The sequence below is a fragment of the Euprymna scolopes genome, chromosome 3 (genome assembly GCF_053919585.1).
Source record: "Euprymna scolopes isolate OS-2025 chromosome 3, ASM5391958v1, whole genome shotgun sequence".
Taxonomy (NCBI): domain Eukaryota; kingdom Metazoa; phylum Mollusca; class Cephalopoda; order Sepiida; family Sepiolidae; genus Euprymna; species Euprymna scolopes.
The window spans coordinates 72,755,734-72,776,606 of record NC_136484.1 but is presented as its reverse complement, the minus strand read 5'-3'; the positions used below and the strand labels follow the sequence as shown (position 1 = coordinate 72,776,606).

Genomic DNA, 20,873 nt, shown 5'->3' with positions numbered 1-20,873 from the left:
ATTTGTACACGTGAAAAAAAAAGTTATGAAAAATGTTTTCACGGCAAGCTAACGAATTCAGCTAAATTTTGAAGTTAAATAAATTCATTGTAAAAATCCTTTTAGAAATAAATATTAGTTTTCTGGGTCTATTTCAAAGATAATTAGTGAAGTAAAATCCTAAGATATTGAATTAAATTAAAAAAAAAACAAAAAAAAACAAAGTTGAATTAGCCTGCAAACCGAGTGTTTTTGCCGTTCGCAAAAGCGCAATAAACCATACTTTTGGAAATACGGAATATACGGAGGCCCAAAATCGGAAAAAGTCAAAAAGCTGTCTGAGACTGATGTCATGTAATTAAAAGGAAGGAGGGGTGCTGGGTTTCTTTTTTTTCCCCCCAGACGTGCATCCGTACATTTCTATTGTAAACGTTTGTATAAATTTTACCATTTTTGAATTTAATTATTTTTCTATGTTCTTGTTTTTAAATTAATTTTTTTTTCTAATTATTGGCCAATGTTATATAAAAATTATGTTGTTACGCTGAAAGTTTCACATTCTTGTGAGCAAGGAAAATATTAAAATCTTATATAAAAAAATTAAGCGAAACCTGTAATTCAAAAAAAAAAAAAATATAGAAATAAGTTTTGCTATTATAATGTTTTTGTGTGAAAATATTGAATAAACAATGCTTAATTCAATGATAATATCGGTAGTTCGAGAAATTAATTTTCCTTGAGTTATATTGAATTCATAAATACAGACTTTAGAGGCTTTTATCGTAATGTTCCTGTAAAAACTAAATAATTTTTTTTTTTAATTGTTATATTTTAGGATGCTTTATTTTCATAAAAAAAGCAAAATTAAATTCCTGTAATTCTTTTTACTACAGAAAACCATAACTTTAGTAAAGGTATTTTTTGTTTAAACAAAATTTTCCACAAAGATTTAAATAAAAATAATGGGTTCATTATATTCTGTGATCATTATTTGATAAATACTGAAAATTTCATTAAAATTGGTTAATTTCCTAATTTTTGGTGATTTTTTTTAAGTAAAGGGGGGGGGGGCAAAATGTTTATTCATTTTGAGCATCGGCATTTATTTTGCCCGTACCTATCATATAAACTTAATATTGTTGAATATGCTCGTATTGATTACCGAATTTTAAATATATATATATTTAAAAAATTATATTCAAATAAATATATATTGCCTATTATAAGTTAGTAAGGGCTACCATCGGAGGGAGGGGACATTCGTATCAGAAGGGTTAATTTGCATCGGAGTCATTATTCACTGTCCAAGGGGCATAATTAGCTTAGAAGTTTATTAAGTTATGTCCCCTGCAATGTCCTCTGTTTCTACCAAGTCAACCCATTTTTATTCATTAAGTTGTCGGTATAAGAGGATTTTTTGTACTAATAGCATATTTTCATTATAAATATGAAAGAGTATAAGAAAGCAGTAATAATGCAGGAAATCGGGCGTTGAAGGTATGTGGCATATGAACAAAAATAAACAACAACAAAAAACGAATGTTTTGTAAGTATTTTTTATTTACGTATACCTATTTATTTTCCGAAAAAAATCACAAATAAAAATCAGTAAATATAGACTTATTATTTGCAGTTAAATGGGCTGGTATTTTGGGAGAGGAAAAAAAAAAGAAACAACAAAAGCACAAAAGTTCACGGATAGAATTTGTCACTGTATTTTTTCCTCACAACTTTCTCTCTCAACTTCCAGCATGCGTCTGTCCCCTCTCACCTCTGCCAACAGGCGTTTTATTAAAAGAAACTGACTGCATTTCATTTGTATATGGGTGCGATGGACGGTGTGATCTCATGCGATTCTACAAGACCACACCTTATAAAGCCATCTTTAATCTCTCTCTCTCTCTCTCTCTCTCTCTCTCTCTCTCTCTCTCTCTCTCTCTCAGATCCCACCTGAAGGTAAATCGTATAGCCACACAATGCACACACACACATGGACGCTTGCTTCTTTGATTATTACATTCAACTCTACACTTCCTCATTGGTCTCCAGATAACACATATGGCATTGTGGACATGGTCGTTTGTTGCGAGCACTCCTACATAGGGGGATTGGCTGGACTACTTCATCTTTATTGGAGCTCTCAGAAAGGGCATCAGAACTATTAGCATCAGCGTTAGGGTTTGCAGTCATACCATCAGGCTAGACTTCTTCATCTTTATCGGAGCTCTCAGAAGAGGTGCTGGAACTATTGGCATCAGTCATACCATCATGGGGAATAGGTCGGATCCACAGGTCATCATTGGATGATTCACCCTTACCAACTACTTCATATTTAGGGCAGGTCGGACATCCCTCACATGGTGTGAGGTACCATTGACTAGCATTTTTCGGTTTTCTTATGGGATGATCATCTTTAGTTAACTATTATGTGTAATTATATTCATGCAGATATTCTACATGATTTATACTTGCATAATATTTGCGTAAAAAGATTATAGTAAACACAAACCTCTTTCTATATATATTTATGTATGCGTGTATATATTTGTTTAAAAAATTTTGCCTACCAAACTCCTGTCGGTTTTTGGTCTAAGGTATTCAAACCCATGAAAAACTTTATATTTGGGTTTTAGCTAGGAAAAATCGGTGATAAATTGTGAAAATTAAAGAAATGGAATTTTTCAGGTAAAGGTTGAACAACGGCATTACAAATATACATGCATAAAGTAATAGCTATTGGTTCATATTTTAATTTTTAGCCTTGCAGAAAACATGCCTTCGTAGCTCAAGCATTAACATCAAAGGAAAAAGTAAATCATAATCTAAACGTTTTGGTTTAAATTTTCGGTGGTGGTGCACAAGTGATTTTTTTTTTGTAACTTTTTATATCATTACCATATATTGGGTCCAATATAATCTATAAATATAAAAGCGAAAATGTATGTATGTTTGTATGTGTGTTCGCTTTTTCTGTATGTCTACAAAAGGCTTTTTTCAGAGAAGCAGTCGGTCGGTTCAAAACTTTTTAAAACATTTTATATCACATATAAATCGTAATATCTCACAGTTAACAATGAAGCTCGCCTGTCTATTTAATTTTCTCGATTTTGGGAAGATAAATATTCAAAATTTGTCGCTCGCCACATGTGGGTTAGTCTTTCCTATAACATCTTGGGAAAATAAAAATCCCGCAGTCAAACTTGACCTCATTAACTCATTAAAACGGGCACCTGCCAAATCCAAGTAATTAAATAAATTCAAACGTGTTTCCGTTAACATCTCTCAGTGGGGCAATGGTTAATGTCGCATGTTTTTTTTTTTTTTCACACTTTAATTTACAACCTTGCCTCAACGGTTCGGGTTCGATCCTCATACTTACCTACCAAAACATTTTTTTTAAACCCCCCTCCTCCAACCCCGGAGTTTCCACACACACCTCCAAACACCCGGGCAACGCCGGGTATCCTTCGCTAGTCTATATATATAAAAGCGAAAATGTGTGTATGTATGTATGTTTGTATGTATGTATGTGTGTTTGCATGTCTCGAAAAAACTTTCGACACGGGTCCCGGATTTTCGCCAGATAGGTATCATTTTAAAATTCCAACCTTCGCCCGACAAATATCGAAAAATTGGCCAAAAACATTGATTCCTTCACCCTAAAATCATCAGTTTTCTACAGAGAGGGGTGCCGAAAAAATCATTCCTTCATTTTCTCTGCTCCTGCTACTATGACAATGACGTCATGTTTGACCTAGAAAACTTTCGCGTTAGTTTAAAACCACCTGCAAGTGTTTTTAAAGGTTTAATTTTATCCATTCTCACTTGTATGTCTCTTTGGTGTAGGGGTAACATGTCGGGCATTTTTTTTCCGCCTTAGCCTCGATGTTTCGGGTTCAAGCCTGTCTTTCTGCCTAAACTTTTTTCCTCTCTTACACCTTTTTTTCCCTTTTTTTTTTTTACGTTTGTTTGTTGTTTTGCTTTGTATTGGTTTTTCCAATTTTTCTTAACATCGTGTTTTTTTTTATAATATTAAAACAGGGTCAACCTCTCCTACATACAAACACCCGGGCAACGCTGGGTACCCCCGCTAGTCTATATATATATAAAAACGAAAATGTGTGTGTGTTTGTATGTCCACCAAAAGCTTTCGACACAGGCCACGGATTTTCGCCAGACAGGTATTATTCTAAAGCTCAAACCTCCAGCCGACAAATATCGAAAAATTGGGCAAAAACATTAATTCCTTCATCCTTAACGGCTCTCTTTTTTACAGGGAGCGGTGAAAAAAAAATGGTATCTTCATGACAAGATGGCTTTATGCATGCATCAATATGCGCAAAAGACGTTGTACATTGAATTCATTTTAAATGTTATAAAAACTGACCTACTTTCATCCATGCGTCTATAGCGCGATGGGTTAAGTGACAGCATCATTATCTAAAGATTTCAGGTTCAATCCCAGTTATCAGATTTTTTCTCGGTTTTTAAACATTTAATATTGAAACAAGGTTATTTATACCATTTTTTTCGCTTTTCGCTGTGTTTTTCTTTTTTTTTTTTCCCCCCTTTTTTTGGGGTTTTTGTTTATCCGATTGTTTTAAAGAAGTTTTATGCCCGTTCGCTGTTTTATTTGTTTTTTTTTTCCGATTTTTAAAAAAAGTTTAAACAGGGTTATTAATTTGCTTATTTTTTGTCCCCCCCCCCCCGGGCAACGCCGTCCTTTTTTTTTGGGGGGGGGTTGTTTTTCTGATTTTTTTAAAGAAGTTTTACGTTCGTTGGCTGTTTTTTTTTGTTTGGGTTTTTCCAATTTTTTAAGAAGTTCTTTACTCCCCCTACACACACACCTCCAAACACCTGAGCAACGCCGGGTACCCCCGGTAGTATAATAATTAATACGAAATCTGCACTAATCAAAATATCATATTTAAGCATATTTTTTGATCGGGCAATGCTGGGTGGTTTGCTAGTATTGACAATAGTCAAGTTGAGCTTCAATGTTGCTTGACTGTGGAATATATGGAATATATATATATATATATATATATATATATATATGAATTTCCTAAATAAAGAATGGATGATTATGAATTTCAGAATATATATTTTAGGCAACACTGTAAGTAAGATGGTCGCATTATTGTTTGTAAACTCTTTTTTTAACTGATGGAGAAAAAATACCATATAAAGTCTACAAGAAGAAAATATTGCTTCTTCTATGTCTGTTAGGAAATAAATGTCGCAAGAGAACGGATATATTTTGTGGAGGAGATGAATGTATAATATCTCTAAAACGTGTCATAAATGTAGTAAGAAATCTTATTCACCACCAAAATTATTTAGTATCAAGTGTGTTTTATTTATATTTTAACTAAATCTTTCATACTTTTTTTTATCTCACTTTAATCTTGCTATTCTTCTACCTTAATTCATATCTTGGTATTCTTTTATTTTTCATCATTTTATCTGAAAAAAGAAAATCGCCAAGTATCAAAAATCAGACGAGAGAACAGTTCGAGAATAGATATGATGATTGAAGTTTTGAGGCAATCTTATTATTTGTTAGTTTTTATTTTTTGTCATTCTCACTGGCCAGCAGTATAGGTATGTCGTTTTACAAATTAACGATTTATAGGTTATAGCAGGAACAATGTTTATTCAAGTAACGAGTTCTATAATAAAAACGAATGTGAAAGCAAAAAGGTTTCACAAAAATACTTGCCTTCAGTGTTAACTCAGATGAGTTCGTTACAAGATGTTGTTTTCTTACATGTTTTTTTCATTAAGTCTATTAATTGTAATGATAGCGCTGCTCTTTCATTTCAGTAACTTTTATATAGACTCTTTCGTTCCGGTTTCGTGATCTAACTTTTGTAGGCACTCACGCATGCGCATAGCATTTAATCAATAAAGCAGGGGCGCCATTATTCAATTCCCTTCTTACCAACCAAACACACGTGTTCCAATCGTATTCTTACACATCCATGCACAACACAGCATGACATGGTGGCAAGTGGTATTATCATACAACACACAATCTTATAACGTCACAGACAATTAAAAAAAAACATAGGTAAAACAGCAAGTAAAAAAAAAAAAAAAACGATTTTTTTTAATCTCTCGCACGCTGAACGAATTTTTTTCTAACCTCCCACGCCACACAAATTGCCTGTACCTTTTTTCTTCACACTTTCTTATCGTAATGGCCACAATTTCATTACAAGTCCCTAGTTTTGATTGGGGCTCGACATGTATTGCCGAATCATTCAAACTATTTCGACAACGAATGGAACTTTACTTCACCGTCAAAGCGACGAAACACGAGGATAAAGTCCCTCTAATACTTCTTGCGACCGGCGAAGAAGGTTTATGCCGGTTTAATAGTTGGTCAATGTCTGATGATGATCGCAAGGATCCACAAATAATATTTGCTGCATTTTTGGAGCAGCTAGAACCATCAACAAATCACCGCGTTTGTAGACTGGAACTCGGAAAATACCAGCAGAGACCAAATGAAACAACAAACATCTTCATCAACAGATGTCGACTGTTGGCAAAGAAATGTGATTTCAGTGCTGATGAATTAAATGAACGCCTCGTCGAGTTACTAATTGCCAGCACACCAATACCCGAATGGCAAAAGAATGGTTAAACAAACCAAAGGGTTACAGAATCGAGGAAGCTGTTAGATTAGCCCATTCACACGAGGCTTCAGCAGTTTATGTCAACCAGCTCCACCAGTTACAGGAATCACCACAGATAGCCGCAATAAGCCAGGGTACACACCAGTGGCAAGGGATTGACCGAAAACGTGGACAAACCTGCAAAAATTATGGACACAGTCACCGTTTTGGTAAAGAACACTGCCCTGCCAAAAATGATATATGCCACACATGTGGTAGAACAGGTCACTGGGCTACAGTTTGCATCTCAGGGAAGCACAAAACCAAGAGACAACAAGGAAGGCCCTGACATAACAGTCATAACCAACAATGGGAGTTTGGAAAGAAAATAAACAGCGTCGCCAAACACGATGAAGACATGAAAGATCCTCGAAATGAGGCATTTGTTGATCTAAGCATCAAGCTAAAGGACCACCCAGGCACTCGTACCTTCAACCTGAATGTAGATACAGGGGCACAAGCAAATACATTGCCTATCCGCATATTCCGCAACATGTACCCTAGCAGTATAGACGAATCTGGAAACCCAATGCCCGGATCACTCACCTCAACACAATGTCTGTTAACAGCCTACAACAATACCAGGATAAACTGTTATGGCACCACAACTTCTAGGTGCAAGTGTAAAACTCCCCATGCCTGGATACCTAATTCTGTGTGGTTGATGTACCAGGAGCAGCTATATTGGGCATGCCAACATCAGTGGCTCTTAGGGTAGTGACAATGAACTGTGCCATCTCAGCCCAGAACCAACCCATCAATAGTGTAGCTGACCTAATGCATCTCTACCCTGAGAGATTTGACCGTATTGGTGAATTTCGGAACGAAAGAGTCTATATAAAAGTTACTGAAACGAAAGAGCAGCGCCATCATTACATTACAACTTGATAGGATCAAAATACATGTGCAGGGACTCTTAGTAACTAATATTTGCATACAATTATGTGCAGAAGATTCGGTACTCGGTGCTCTATGACATGGCATTCATTGCAGATAGAAAAGATCTTAAATGCATCAGTGGATGATTAAGAGTTTCCTCCCTTGCATTCATGTAATTACGATTATTTCCCTTAAACATTTTACAGGGTATGAATATTACCTTTTATCTATGATGTTTGGTTGCATATTTTTGCTAGTATATATGAGAAACAGATATATATTACACTACAACCCCCCCCAAAAGGGGAGGTAATGTTTGGGCGAATAATCTCATGACAACAGAATAGATAGTACACACTATCTCTCTCGTCGGAATAGTAATAATATGGTTTCAGTTTTAGATACATTTTTGTTAAAAAAATATCCGTACATTCATTATTGTTTTTTATGCTTTTAAGGTTGTTTTAAGATAAATCTAAAATGGTGTTCTTTTTCACATGAACGATAAATCATGAAATAAAATTATGATTTAATGTTGCTAAAATAAGAGTGCTTGTTAAGATAGTCGACAGATCGATTTTTTTAAATATGGACTTGTAAGCAAAAATGATATTACCTAATTGTCATATCAAAACTCCAAATATTACGAAAATTCAGTGAAGAGTTATTTATAGTTGAAAGTAATTTTTACGAAAAATGGGGGGAAAATTGCATTTTTGTAGACGTTTTAACATTGCCGATATACAAGGGACATAACTCAGAGACTAACATGTTAGCCACCTTTAAAAGGCGACCAACATTGTACCTATTTACAATGCCTCCCCATGGGACAGAGTTAGATACCAGGGTCATTTTTTTAACGTGGAGAAAAGGTACAAAAATAAAAAATTGTCTCAGTCGTAAAGGACTGCTCCTCCACCAAAAGAACGAGAAATAGAAGTGCAGCATCTGAAGAACAGATACTACACTTTGTTTATTTATTTGCTTCCCCACTGAGCAAATTAGGCACAAGGCCGTTTTTTAATGTGGAGAGAGAGGGAGGGGGGAGTGAAAAGGGGGGCCAGCTCCCGAGAGGTGGGAAATGGGAGATGGATAGTCACCGTTGGTATGAAGGGTTGCCCCTTCATTGACCAAGGTCAGATATGTGGGGTTACCCCCACATATGGTCTTTGCTGGTCTCTGCTTGCAGCATCTGTCAGATCAGATACCACACTTTGATCTTGGCCAAAAGGCCAAGAGCAATAAACATTTTTACTACAAACACAATAGCAAATTTTCTACTCAATTAAATTTTGTAAGATTTGGATATATTACTATTTTCGATACAACAATTTAGTAAGTAATATTATTTTTGGTTACAAGGACATATTTAAAAACTCGATCTGTCGACTCTATCTTAACAGGTACAAAAATAAGTAATTGTTTCCTTTTGCCATTAAAATGTATAGTGTTACTTGATTTGTAATGTGGGTGCACCCTGAAATCATAAGTAGAAATAAAAGAAGAGTAAACAGGAATGCCTTTCATAAAGGTTTTATCAACTTAAAAGTATACACGTGTTTTCAAGAATCAATATGGCGGAATCCTTCATTCCGGCCAAGGGGAATAACTACGATCCTTTATTTCTGGAAGAGTCAAAGCAATTTATTCTGACATTTTCCCTTCAACAATAATTAAGTATGGAATTACAGAAGTTAAATTTAGTCTGTTCAGTACTAGGTTAAGAAGTCCTTATATTTACTTGGAAATCGTCGCATTCTGGACAATCTCCGCACTGACTCACAGAGATTTTGGTTCTCAGCATCCACATGAGAATGGGTATTTTCAGGATCAGGTAAGGGATTCTTCTCCTTCACGTAGGTCTTGTTTTCGTCAGTTGGCGGTTCTTTAGGGGCTTCGGGCTTGCAGAATTGTTTTCATTGTGTTGGTCTTCTTGATTTGAGGAGTTAGGATCCAGGTCTCGCATATTGACAGTAGTTTCCACACCAGCGGGTAGTCGTACATGAGCATAGTAGGGGTTGATGTCTAATAGGGTAGCAGGGGTTACTGGAGGGTCGAGCTTACTAGACTTAGTATGGTTTCTGACATATATTAGGCCTGGTTTCGCCCAAGTGGGAACAGAAGTTCCAGAGGAATATTTATAAATATATTTGAACATTCTGTCATTAGGAGTCATAAACGATCTAATTGAATGGAGAGCGTTTGGTAGTATATCTTCCCAATGGGGCAGTTTCATGTTGCTAGAGTGTAAGGTCATTTGGATGGCCTTCCATAAAGTTCCATTGAGTTTCTCAACTTGCCCATTAGCCTCAGAGTGGTATCTGCTTGTTTTAGAGGTGGCAATACCTTTGCCACGTAAGTAATCTTTGATTTCTCCTGCAAGGAAGCTGGCAGCCCAGTCAGTGTGTATCATATTGGGCATACCAAAAATTGAAAATAGTTGGTTTAGGCAGTGGACACGGTTTTGCTAGTCATATCCTTACAGGGGAAGGCAAAGGGAAAGCGAGTGTATTCATCAATTATAGTGAGTAAGTATTCGTTACCACGCACAGAAGTAGGTAAAGGGGCTTTAAAGTCAATGTTTAATCGCTGGAAAGGTAGTATAGCCTGTATGAGTGTTCCTTTGTTACAACTGGCAAATTTAGGTTTCAGATACTGACAGGTGTACGAGTCTGTTATATTTTTAATTTGTTCTAAAGAGAAAGGAAGGTTTCTTGTCTTGATAAAGTGGCTGAGTCACGTGACACCAGGATGGCATAGTGTAACCTGCAAGTCGCGGAGGTCTTGCAAAGTGTGTGTTAATGCAGAGATGCGAGAAAATGTCAGCAACTGTATTTTCCGTTCCTGGATGGTAAACAATACTGAATTTGAATTATGACAGTTCGATCCGCTAACAACATATCTTATCATTTTTAATTTTAGATTTACTCTTATTATCAAACATAAAACTGATGCTCTTTTGATCTGTAATAACTTTGAAATGTCTTCCGAGTAGGAAATGTCGCCACTTTTGGAGAGCTTTGACAATCGTAGCAGCTTCTTTTTTGACAGCATGATATCTAATCTCATTCGGGTTTAGTGAGAAAAGAATGCAACAGGTCTACCCTGTTGGTTTAGCGTAGTAGCAATGCAGTAATTACTGGCATCAGTTTCTATTACAAATTCTTTATCCGGGTCAACAGTTATAAGGGTAGCATTTCTTAAGTCGGTCTTCAGCACCTGAAAAAAATTTAGAATAGACGGGGGCAGTGGAAACTCCTTGTTATGGTTGAGAGGCAGTATCTTATCAGAAAAGTTTCGAATGAATTTATTATAGTAAGAGAACATAGCAATTATTCGTTTTTGAGACCGGAAATTTAGAGGCGGTGGCATTTCAAGGAGTGGTTTTAGCCTCAGGTAATCAGGAGCAATTTGGTTGTTCTGGATTGTGTAACCAAGAAGTGTGATAGAAGTAGCAGAAATGATGCTCTTACTTTGGTTAAGCGTGATGTTGTATCTTTTCGCTACATTATAAAACCTTTGAAGGTTGTAGTCATGCTCTTTTTTATCCTTTCCGCATATTGTGACATTGTCTACATACTACATACACAAAAGTGTGTTCATTTTTCTCTTTCTACAATGCCATCGATGCATCTTTGAAAGGCACTTACTCCGTTAGTGACGCCAAAAGGGATGCGAGTAAATTGGTAAAGTTTTCCATTTACTTCAAATGTTGTGTATTTCCGATCGGCGTGACTAATTGGGATTTGATGGTAAGCAGACTTCAGGTCGAGTGTTGTAAAAATATTGTATCGAGCTATGTCATCAATCATTTTATTAATGTTTGGCATGGGATAGACATTCAGTTCTGTAAATCTATTTATGGTGTCGCTGTAGTCAATCACCATTCTTTTTTTTTGATTCTCACCAAGGAGATATAGAGGGCTCTATTATGCCTTCTCTCAACATTCTGGCAGTTTTCTCTCTAATAAATATGTTGTCAGTGAATGAGTGACGACGAGATTTGGTGGCAATAGGGGTCGTCCGTGTAGAAAGATGAGAGAAAAGGGGAGGAGGAGAAATTTTGATACATGGAAAACTGTCCCTCTTACCCATTGCTCCGATAGCAAGTTCTTCCCCAGGACCGTCGAATTTCAGGGCCACAGTTTTAAATTGTTTTCCGATAATCATATCAATGAACAGGTCCTTAATTACTTCCACTATCATGGCGTGGTGGTTTTTACTGCTTAGGGAGATGTCAACAATAGTTTCGCCGATTATTTTGGCATGATGATTAGGGTCTGCCAATGCTACGGTTTTCTATTTGGGAATAATAAAAAGTTTCAGCTTCCTTGCTATATTTTTTGCTGATAAACGTCTACCATAGTGTTCACTACTTGCCCATTTATTTTTTATTTTGTGTATGTAATGTCTTTGGCACCCGTTCGTAGTCAGAAGAGATTGGCTGGGGGGGGGGGGATCTGGGTCGTATAACACAGTAGCAGTGGCGGAGGAAGATTTACATACCTTCGCCCAATGGCCATTTTTCTTACATTTCCTACACTCAGTATTACGTGCAGGACACATCGCCTGTGAATGTTGTGAATGGTAGGGTATTTCCTTTTATAGCGGCTAAGGGAGTGTCTTCTGGTTTAATTACAGAAGCGGCTATGTTTGGGTGATTATCGAAGCTTACCGTATGCTTCTCCACTTGTTCTAGAGACCTAGTCATTGTAAAGGTCTCTTGTAGAGTTGAGAATGGTTTTTCTAGTAGGCGCTGACAAATAGACGAGGAGGAGATGCCGCTAATGAAAGCATCACGGATATATTGCTTTTTGTTCTCCTCAGCGCTTACTGCTTGAAATTCGCAAGATTTGGCAAGTATTTCCAGTTGTTGCATGAAATCGTCGATAGTTTGTGCAGGTTTCTGTTTATTCGTCAGAAGTTGATGTCGGTTAGATATAACGTTTGCCGGTTTTATGTAAACAGTGTCTAGCGTTTCTATGGCGCCGTTGTAATCTGTAGTATCGCTTATTATTTCGAATATTGTCGCTGAGACTGAATTAATCAAGGCGAAGAGATTTTGTGAATTATTTTCTATTTCCCCGTTGTTTAAAGTGCGTAAGTAATACTCGAACGTCAATTTCCAGTGTTTATAGATTTTTTCCGAATTTGGAGCTGTTGGTTCTACGTTGAATCTGTCCGGCCACAGTAGTTTGTCCTTTTTTTTTTTTTCTGTTGTTTGTTTGCTTACTTTTTTCTTTTTTTTTTTTAAGTTGATAAAATTGAAATAAGTAGAGATAAAAGAAGAGTAAACAGGAATTCCTTTCGTAAAGGTTTTATCAACTTAAAAGTATACACGTGTTTTCAAGAAATCATTATGCTGGAATCCTTAATTCCGGCCAAGGGGAATAACTACGATCCTTTATTTCCGGAAGCGTCAAAGCAATTTATTCTAACACCCTACCCCCACCCCACCCCATCAAAAAGCAAAAATGCTGAAATAAAAAAAAAACTTTATGGTGTACATATCCATGATAGAAAGAAATATTTTCTTTGTTACATCTCGTTTAACTCGTTAATCTAGTGGTGTCCATCAATTCATATTTTTCATACCTCATTGTAATATAGCTTCCTATTCTTGAAGCTTTTTTCAAAGAACTGCAGACTTGTGGAACTCTCTTCCTGTTGATTGTTTTCCTCTTACCTATAGCTTTAGTCTTTTCAAGGCTAATAGGCATCTCAAGTCTTTGCATTAATCGTCTTTCATTCTTCAAGTGGCTTCATGTTTTGTCTGAAGCGATTTCCATAAAGTAAAAAATCGTTTGCATAACCAGATATGACTCAGTTTGTTATCCCGGATGTTCTTTTTCATAAGAGCTTCATAATATAAAAATCTGTTACTTCTATAAATGTACAGAGATTACTTTTCGTTTTTTCGTATCAGCTCAACTATATATGCAGTTGTATAGAACAGGGGCATCATGTGTATTTATCTGATCTCAAATTAAATCCAGAGAAATTTTACTTGTGAAAACTTGTAATTCTTATTAAACAGTGAATGAAAAGCACACTTGGATATGATGTAAAAACTACTTACTTGGAACTTCGCTTTGATTCTTCAATTCAGGAATAGTCTACTTGATATTATAAATTATTCAATGTTACAACTGAATAAGAAAGCATTTCTTATTCAGTTGTTTCTTTTCCTTCTTTGTGCAATTTCTCTCACACAGATGCGATATTGCTAGTCTCAGTCTTTTTTCTTCACAATTGTCTGATCTATTGCTTGTTTCCTTTGTTCCAGTTCGTTTGACTTGTTGGTCATATTGGTCTATATCAATTCGTATTTTTCATACCTCATTGTAATATAGCTTCCTATTCTTGAAGCTTCTTTTCCAAGAACTGCAGACTTGTGAAAATCTCTTCCTGTTGACTGTTTTCCTCTTGAAAAGACTAAACCTACAGGTATATAGCTTTAGTCTTTTCAAGACTAATAGGCATCTCTTACCTTTGTATTAATCATCTTTCATTCTTATCAAGTCCTTACATCAAGTGGCTTCACGCCTTATCTGGAGCGATTTCCATAAAAAAAAAATAAAAATAAATTCTAAGTGGAGAGTTGTACAATAAGGTGTTTATTCACATTACATTTAAATTTCTGTATGTGGATTACATTACAGGAAGGAAAATCCAAAGGCAAACAGTTTAAGAAAAGAAATTATTCCAGCATTTGGGAACCCCTGATTGTTAAATGCTGCTAGTTAGGTTGATCAGGCATATTTAGATTGAGGGGGTGCAGATGTAGTAAGTTTTTGGAAGTACTTTGTAAAACAAATACAAAGATGCAACATGGGAACAGATACGGGAGCTCGGTAGATACTGAAGGATCTATTAGGTCAGAGATTCTTTTTTGCATCTTGTTTAAAAAAGAGAGATAGAGATTGGTGGTTGATGCACCAGCCCAGATCTGGTGACAATACTCCATGCATGAGTGAATGGTGACTTTATAGAAATACTAGCCTGGGTGCCCGGCGTTGCTCGGGTGTTTGGAGGTGTGTGTTGAGCAAAAAAGAAAAAAAAAGTGGTAGTAGGCTGGCATGCTCGAACTCGTACCGCAAAAGAGAAAAAGAACGTGAAAAAAAGTGACATCCTTGCCATTGTGTCCATCACCAAACCAGAAGTGATGAAGATTTAAATTAAGACTTGTCAATCGAAAAGAGGAGATGATTTTCGAAAATATCGGTGAAAAAAATGACCCCTCCTTGTAGAAAAGTACCTAGTTGGGGGTGAAGGAATTAATGTTTTTAGCCAATTTTTCGTTTTTGTTGTTCGAAGGCTCAAGCTTTAAAACGGTATCAATCTCATGAAAATCCGTCGCTTCTGTTGAAAGTTTTAGGCAGACATACAAACATACATACATTTAAACAGACAGGTGATTTATATTATAGATAAGATACTGGCAAGTATTAGAAATTTTTTAAGCCCACTTTCTTTACAGTAGACTTGCAGAATCTTTTATGTATTACTCCAATTCATGTTGTCTGTGAAAGGCCAAGGCATGTAAATGCAAAGCATCTTGAAAAGAATCCTATTAGCCATGGCAGCAGGTGATTGGAAAGGTTTCTTATAATTATTAAATGAAAGAAGCAGTATCTTGATGGCATTAAATAGAACCATCCATTTTTGGTCACATTTTAAATTCCACCATCTGAACAGAATCCCAAACAGAAGTTGTTGGGATGAATGGTCTCTTGTTATGGCTTTGTGGTAATAATAATTATGATATTGACATCGGTTAAACTGAAAAAAAATTTAATTACAATTTATTTCTTTAAAAATAGCAATTAATAAAAAATTGTTTGTTTCCTAGTGTTTAATCTCTGCTTTTTATTTTTTATTTTCATTTCAGTGATCTTCATCGGATTTCTTGAAACTGGACAGTTCATTGGCAATCACATCACATTTCTTGGCAGCCTTGTCTTTTCTTTGTTCACTCTCTTTTTCTACTGGTCCTTGTGTAGCAGCGGTGGCATTTGTGGCAGTTCTAAATGCACTTCAAGTGGTGGTGGTGGCGGTGGCGGTGGGAGTGGTACCAGCATGACCACTGGCTCCGGAGGGCCGTCACCAGTCGGACAAACTTCCAGAATGTTTGGCTCAATTAAAGAGATGAAAGATGATAACAGCAAGGACAAATAGTTGCCTCCTCGTCTCACAAGGCTGATTCTTCTATAAAACAAAATAAAAATTAAAAATTCCTCGTCCGTTATTAATCTATAAAATATATTAGTATCCATGCAGCCCTCCCCTCATCACTTATCAGATTTTAAACCAATAAGTAAATCATTAAAAATAAGCTTTTTGTAAATCATGTTGAAGCTTTTAAAAATTGTAAATCATAAACTAAATTTCGAATAATTAAGATTTAAAAAATAAATCAGGATACTTAATACTTAAAGATAAATAATAAATAATTTATATCATAAAACAATTTTAAATAGAAAGGTAACAAAGTATAACTGGATTTTAAAGGCATAAACAAATTCTGTTTGCACAATGAAGGAAACCATTTTAAAATTAAAAAATTATTTTTAATTTATTTAAAAATATAATTATTTCCCTTATAGATCCACACTTTAAATTATATATATATATATATATATATATATATATATATATATATATATATATATATATATATATATATAGGGGTTCAAGCAAAATTCCTTCCATTAACACAACAACAGATTTCAACAGGAACCATAAAATGTCTCCAAAACATTTTAACATGTTCGGTTGAGCTCAGTTATCTTTCTATTTAAAAATTTTGAAAAAAGCTTTACATTTCCTTTGTTGTGTTAACAGAAGGAATTTGTGTTGCTTTTGAAATCGTTTGGAAATAATAAATTTTTAGATCTTAATTAAAGTTTCAAAATGCAGTTTACTTTACATTTTAATTTCATAATTATTTTTCTCAAAGGACCCATCATCAAAGAAATATTTTGTTTTTTCATATCAAGGAGGGAGAAATACGCAAACAATTGCAATGATACAATTCTCTGATTAAATGTTATATTTTTTAAATGTATTTATGTTTAGTCAATGAATAACAAAAGTAAAATGTTGTTTTTATTTAATTTTAAGAAATGAATAAACAAAAAAGATTTTAAAGAGAAATAACTGAGTGAAATGTATTATTTTTTTGTTCTTTTGTTTTTTGTTTCAATTATAATGTCAACGTTATCACATGAGAAAATATATAAGCACCATTAGAAATTTTCCTTTTAAAATGGAACATCCAAATATTTAATATGTAATGTACGTGTGTCAATCTGTGTGTTTAAAGATAATTTATTCTACTGCTAAGCTTTTTAAGCAATTCTGAATGCAGAGAAAAAAGAAATCTGTCACAAATTTAGTTGATTTGTCAGTCAAGAAAATAATCCAATAAACTTCTCCATCTATAAAAAAAAAAGTGTACAAGAAAATGATATAAAAATTAAATAGACTTGAAATACTTGTAGTATTTTTTTGTTTATAGAATTAAAATTGAAATTATACAAAATTTAATTCCAATCAAATTTGAATAAAAATCTTTGACATTTGTTATATTCTTTTGTGATTAACTCTGGTCACAGAACTGTTTAAAATATTTATTTATCGATTTTTAAACTTTACTGAACAAGTTTTGTCAGTTAATATTTAAAAATATTTTTGTAATACATTTTTAATGAAATTTAAGGACCCTGCATGGATATTCGAGATTTCAGATATATATCAAAATTTAATTTTTTTTTTCACTCGGTTAAATCATTTATTAGTATATAACCAATTAAGGTCATATATTCAAACATTTACTCATAAGTTTCAGAATTTAAGTTTCTGATACTATCAGACACACACACACACACACAAACATACAGCTTATTCAATTTTGTAGTGGCATTGTCTTAACTGCCTCAATTTGCATCATAAAACCCATCACTGGATGCATGAATCTCATCATGCCAGCTTTGTCTTGAAGATCTCATCCTTTAGACATCACCCCTCTTTCTCATTATGATCTTCATTAAAAGAGTATTTATAGCTAACATTATCTATTACATATATCTGAACCCCAGGACATTTATCACTACTGATCGTGACAGTGACACACACACACAAACTCAAATAGATATATAAATGTCATGACAATAAATACACTATGTCGCAGATGCTTAAATTTTTGTTTTCTTTGTCACTCTACGTTTAGATATTAGAATTGATTTATTTGCTTTGCTTCAAAAGATAAGATATTTTGTCTCAGGAAGGAAATTTTACAAAAACGAAAAAAGAAAAGAAAAAATTACAGATTAAAACTTGGAGTCCTTCATATGTTAAAAGCAAAACAAAAAATGGCTGTACATATACAGCATATTTCTAAACTTCTAACATTTTTATTCTTAAAATTATTAAAAAATAATAATCCTAAGCACTATATCTTCTAGTTATTAAACAGGTTTTGGAACTGTTTTCTGAGTTTGGCATAAAACAGGCTGCCCTACTTAAAATGTTTTGTTTAATCAAAGTAATTGAATTTTTAAACACTTATTTGGAATTTCAAAATCATTTACGTCAAAACTAAACTCTGATCAAAAGATTGAACAGAAAATTTTAAAAAATAAGAAATCTAAAAATTTTGCATTTAATCAAAGTAATCTAAAGATATTAGATATTGCAAATGTGTCAGATACTATACATGAATAAAAAATAAATCAAATATAGATGATTGTTACATATTCTGCGTATAGCTTTTTACTCCAAATATGTTAAAAGCGTTGGCGTTATTGCAAAACAACTTATTTATTTTAGAAAAAAAATCATGTACCAAGTACTTTTTATTTTTCTAATGAAAAAAATAGAAAAATTCAAATGTTTTTTAAATACTAAAAAAATGTAAAATCGCCATTGCAAAAAAAATATATTATTATTATTATTATTATTATTATTATTATTATTATTATTATTATTATTGTAGTAGTAGTAGTAGTTAATGTTATTTGGATTATTTGAACTACTGTTCTTATATTAAATGTTATCCTCACAAAGTTTCGATTAATGCAACCTCCAACTTCTTTGGGTGTGTTTTGTTGAACTTAAGAATCTGCACAGAATATTGAAAAATAAACTAAAGGGTTCCATTCAAAATTCAATACAGATTCCAGAGTTTGATAAGATACATCTGAAACAGGTCAGAGGTTCCATCGGCTGAAACCTTCTGAATATAAATGAGAATAGTAGTTCAAATAATACAAATTATCAATCCTTATTTTGGAGATTCTGATCGAGAGTTATACATTATGTTAAACATTGTTTTTAAATTAATGATTTTTAAATAACGTAATATTTTTAATTAAATCATGATTCATGTAAGTTATTTTGATCTAATTCCTAACGTCAATAACATATCCGGATTTAATACTGGTAAACTAGAAAATTCCCAAAGTGATTATAGTAAAAGCTATGATCAACTTTTATTCACTTAATAACTCCATTTTCTTATGCCCCTTCAAAATAAAAATAAAACAGAGGCTGTAACTCTGTTTTCCAAGTTTTAGATCAGGTTCAATGGAAGAGTTCATCTTATTGAATTTCCTTCAAAATTGACAACTGAGACAAAAATATAACATTCCTCATCTAGAATGGACGACTATTCACAAAATTATTGCATATATATATATTTGCACATATATATAACATCTGTGAAAACATTTTAAAATGTGTATTGTGTTGTGAAACTAATTGATTATTTTGCAAAAAACTAAATATGTTCTTTTGTTTTATCTAAAGATTGTCAAACGGTATAATTCGATTGTATATTTTTCTGTGCAAAAGAAAAAATATAAATGTAAAAATAAAATTTTAAAAAAAGTATTCAATGCCTCTGTTATAATTCTTAGATTTGCTAAATTTCCGTTTTCTTTTGGAAGATGGGAAGAATCAATCATAGTAACATATTTATTGAAATATTTCATTTATTTTGCTTTGTTTTCACGAAAATTTTTGATAAAAATGATCAATATTAGAATTTTATTTCATATATATCATTTATATAAAATTCTAATTTACCTTTGAAAACAATGAAAAAGTAACTTTTATTTAATCAATAATGGACATGTTTTTGTTCATCTTTGTTTATATACTATGTAATCACTCAAGGATAAGAGTTAATGGGTGTATGGTGTGACAACAATACTGCGATGACCACTGAAAGTGGAAATTGGATGAGTTAATTTAGTTTAGAAGATGGCACATCAATAACTTGGATTTGAAAATGACAGTTGGGAAGCAGCTTCAAGGTATCGTGCTCCACAGACAAACTGTTCTTGGAAAAAAGCTTTGTGTTTAGTTTTAGGCACAGATAGAAAGTAAGGGAAATTGCTAGTCGTGTATTTGCTGCAAATGCCTTACAGGAGAACCATCAGTCGAGCACCTGCCATGAAAATAACGATAGAACAGAAATAGGCTTGCAACGTCTCTTATATGAGAAAGAAGTTATATATTACATTCCAAAGGAAAAAAATTAAACAAAATAATCTTTAAACATGCATTTTATACATATAAAAATTTTTTATCGAATTTTACAAAAATTAATGCATATTAGGCGATAATTGCAAGAATAAAACAATAGTTATTAGAAAAAAATTCTGAATAAAATTTTAATTTATATACATAAAAATGTAACATAGAATTTTATTTCAGGATGAAAAATACAATTTACAATTAATTTTATTTAAAATTTGAGTAAAACCCTAGTGTAATAGCCCAAAACATTCTAACAGACTGCAATTGATTCATGTAAATCAGCATAATACAAGTTTTTTTTTTTTTTGACAGCCTCGATTCTGTTGTTGCCATCTGGTATCAGGGGCCGCATATAGGTTGCTAACATCCACCAGTGCTATGAATTCAACTGGATTCAAACTTGGCAACAACAGTCCATGCTTCATCACAACTACATTCATAGTTTTGTGAATCTGTACAAAATTTTGGAGTGAACATTTATTTAATACAATAAGATAGAGTATTCTCACTTTGTCAAACATAACTGGATAGAAATCTTCAGTAATTCTTAATTATATTCACATTATATATATATATATATATATATATATATATATATATATATATATATATATATATATGAGAGAGAGAGAGAGAGAGATAATGTTGTTGGCATTCATCAGTCTATAGGTTTGCGTCTGTAGAGATGGTTGAATACCATTTTCTGTGGTTGAATAAGCCTATTTTCGATCTACATTGTGTTAGTGGTTTGTTGAATTTTGTTGACTGGCTTTCCTGAATAGTCTTTTG

General features: G+C 33.5%; 1 protein-coding gene across 14 annotated transcripts in view; it reads left to right on the top strand.

Moving 5' to 3' along the window:
- LOC145256206 (tumor protein p53-inducible protein 11-like) overlaps positions 1-19,433 on the top strand; it is a 793,782-nt gene extending 774,349 nt beyond the window's left edge. For all 14 annotated transcript variants that reach the window (XM_080114839.1, XM_080114875.1, XM_080114918.1 and 11 more), the window contains one exon: positions 15,433-19,433. In XM_080114839.1, coding sequence (XP_079970965.1) covers positions 15,433-15,719 — 287 coding nt within the window. In that variant the 3' untranslated portion in view covers positions 15,720-19,433. The remainder of the gene's footprint in view (positions 1-15,432) is intronic.
- The last annotated feature ends 1,440 nt before the right edge of the window (positions 19,434-20,873 follow it).